At 34.3% G+C, this 3,599-nt stretch overlaps 1 protein-coding gene across 1 annotated transcript; it reads left to right on the plus strand.

Moving 5' to 3' along the window:
- The first annotated feature begins 1,484 nt into the window (after nt 1-1,484).
- On the plus strand, nt 1,485-3,599 carry mRpL10 (mitochondrial ribosomal protein L10). Its single transcript, XM_085955898.1, has 3 exons — nt 1,485-1,577; nt 1,668-2,177; nt 3,110-3,599. The coding sequence occupies exons 1-3, from the start codon at nt 1,559-1,561 to the stop codon at nt 3,319-3,321; spliced, it is 741 nt and encodes a 246-aa protein (XP_085812024.1). The 5' UTR covers nt 1,485-1,558; the 3' UTR covers nt 3,322-3,599.

Consider the following 3,599-nt stretch of genomic DNA (forward strand, 5'->3'; position numbering starts at 1 on the left):
CCCATCGTTCAAACGAAAAAAATCGAATGATAGCGCCAACAAAGTGTTAGAATTAATCACCGACAAACTAAGCAAGACTGAAGATGAATTTGATGTTTTTGGCAAAATGATGGCCATGAAACTACGATCGATGTCACAGGGACAAAGATTGCTGGCCGAGAAGCTGATGCATGAAGTTGCCTTTATGGGACAAACTGACAAAATAATGCCAGCAACTACTGTTCATACTCAACCAGTTTATCGTATATTAAGCAAAAATGTACAAAAGCCGGTATAATAAATTAATGTTTTTTGTATGAATAAATATCTTGTAAAAATATTTGTTTTTTTGTTTGTTTTTATGCCTATAAACCTTAGCTTAAGCGATACAACAAATGGTAAGTATTTGAGCTATGTTAGCAAACCTATATTATTATGTGGCCTCATTTAGAAATCAAATTCCATGCTTGCTTTTCGAAGAATATGACTAGTATTACAATACATTCAACAGGAATAATTAAGCAGCTTGCTTACAGCCTATATGGAGAGTCCTGGCTAGGTACAGCATTCTAATGGTCTATTGAATATTTAGCATGTCAACGATGGCCTTATTTGTGACTATATATATACCTATCTCAAATGCATCTTGTCTGCCATTCTTATGATGTTACCGTCTATGATTTATATAGGTAAAACAATCCACTAAACGTTCACTTTATAAGACCAACCAATGTCTACTTGTTAATGATATATTTGTAAATTTGCCCAACTTTATTAGATGACGTATAATATAATACACACCTTGAAATATTCTCCTTTCAAAACGTCAATGATGACTTGGCAAGTTTCGGGAATTATCTTGCCCAGAGTTTGTCTTCCAATCGCAGTTCTATAATGCAAGTCAGTGAATGTTCCGCCGGCAGCCAAAAATCGCAGGGTTGCACATAATCTATCATGAGGAGAAATAGCTTCCCTCATCATAGTATTTTTTTTTTTAATAAATGGGGAGACCAAATTATACAGTTCTGTGTATACATCCTCCGACATTCGCAAATAATTGCGGAAATCGCTCGGTTGCAAACGCAATTCTCGTATTAAATTTGTGTGGGATAATGTCGTTCGTTTCCTTATCCAATGTTTCACCCAGTATTTGTGTACCCTTTGCTTCGTTATTACATTATCTGCCACCCAATAACCCAAAAAACATAAAACGTCGGTATCATTTAACGCCATCACGATTTAACTGTCAGATATACGTATATTATCTATGCTGTCAAAGTCGACTGTTTTACTCGTCAAATTAATTAGGTATATACTCGTTTCGTTGAACGTCTGTTGGCCAGTAGCAGAACGTAGAAAAATCTGAAGACTTATTGTCGTCGGACTTTTGGCTCGCCAATGGAGCGCTGGCATATGACATACCACTATATTAGTCTATGGTCTGAACAATAGACATGCCATAGACTAATATACTTTTACCGTATACTAATATAGACTGGTATATTAGTCTATGGTTGGGCTGTCAATGAAATAATAATTGTCAAGTTTAGATTTTGTGGAATAGTTTGAAATTGTTTTGATGTCGTTTATCAGAAATGGTATATATTTTGATAATTATCCTATATTTAGATGCATTCTCAGGTATCATTAAAATAAGGTTTATTCACTTATCTTGTTTCTATTTTCAGCCTTTCTTCGTACGAGTGTTCCATCATTGGAGGTTAGGAGATTTCGTTCTAAACTTCACATCCAAAGACCGCGAGCCCCGCACTTCGAACGACAGCTTTTAATGGATGTCTGTAAACCAATGTATCCTTCAAAGAAAGTTTTACCCCAAATAGAATTGTGCGAAATCACTAATAAAAGAAAATATCCCAATGCAGAAGTTGACAATCCCTTTGAACACATCCTCGCTAAAGAATGCTTCAATTGGTTTAGTCATTCTCGAATGATGGGTTTTTTTCACCTGAATCCAGTATCAATGGAGATCAAAGGGGATGTTTTTGCAAATTTGAAAGGTGAAAACATGCACCTGAGAGTTTATGGCCGAAAAATCATAGATATGGCGATCGATGGTACGCCTTATGAAGCAATTAAACCGTTGTTTGTGAACCATACAAACATTATATTTTCTGAAAGTGTTCAACCAAAGGTTATGCTGAAGATTCTCAAGAATATTCCAGCTTTGGTGATGATGGGTCAGTACATACAATACTTCTTACCGATAATACAATAGGATATTTCTGTATATGCCTGCCTGTACTTCACATTTTTAAAAGTAGGATGACCATATCTACATAATACATTATGTAACAAATGTATGCGACATAATACAATTAAATATATTTCATTACACAATTCGACCTGTATATGACAGAAGTCAATCGAACAATGTTTCAATATTTCATATCACCACATGTCTGAGTAGGTATTATATTTAGACAGGCGTGGTTTATTATTATGGATCGTTGCGACCATAATAATAAAAAATAAATGTAAACACATTTTACTGTGCAATTTTCAATGCTGCACGCATGGATCAAAAAAACTTCAGTGGCTTCGGGAATTTAATGTGATAGTTGCATCTTCACCGATATGTGCGCATGCGTGGTATAACAATTAATATGTGGAGTACCCTGGTAACGAATTATATTGAGTATACCAATTAGGCTGAGTATAACAGCCACGATGGCTGCGCGGCTTAAGCGTCGGCCTGTAAGGTCATGGGTCTCAGGTTCGATATCTGGGTCTGGCAAGTACACAATCTTTTTCAATTTGTGTGTGAGTCAGAGTATGGACCTAATAGGTTGAGGAAGTGGCTAACATCCATTTCTCGCAAAAACAAAATCTGTTAACACAAACTTCCACTCTGTGGAGGCCCATAATATTATGATCTTATTAGGATCGGACATGATCCAAAAAAAAAAACACCTTGCAGCTCAGCAACCAACAAATGCAAATTCAATACTTATCTCTACCTGTATTAGCATACACCAATGCAGGTGTCTATGTTATACTTAATATTTATGTTAGTTTAATATTTTTTATTTTATAATTATGGAGACTTATGATATGAAGTAATAATTTCTTTATGAGTAAATAATATTATTATACTTTTTTCTACTTGCAGCTGGAGTTATTGATGGCAGACTCCTTTCTCGGAATGAATTTATGGAATATAGCAAAATGCCTTCATTAGACATAACACGGGCTCAACTTTGTCAAGTTCTAGACAGAAGTGGATCGAATCTTGTCAATCAAATGAATCAACATCAATCAGCACTTGTAAATCAGTTGGATAACTATAAGATGATTCTTGAAAAGAAGAACGAAGATGTTTGAAGTATCTGTGTAAAAATTTAAGTTAATAAATTAATATGTGTAGAATTTGTAATGTGATTTTCTTTTAATATTTACTAAAAACACTAAATCGCCTGTCTCAAATCTTCAAATTCAATTCCAAATCGTGGGTAAGAAAAGATTACCAATTAAGGCAAAGCCCAGTGCTTTTTTGGACTTACTGGAGACATCCAACGACAAAATATTAAAAATTCAATTTATTATATTTTACTAATAATTTACATTTTAAATAGTTTTAAATAATAAATACAAAGGTATCT

This window comes from Rhyacophila brunnea, unplaced genomic scaffold (genome assembly GCF_057557595.1).
Source record: "Rhyacophila brunnea isolate RB1 unplaced genomic scaffold, BYU_Rbru_1.0 scaffold_5, whole genome shotgun sequence".
NCBI classification, from domain to species: domain Eukaryota; kingdom Metazoa; phylum Arthropoda; class Insecta; order Trichoptera; family Rhyacophilidae; genus Rhyacophila; species Rhyacophila brunnea.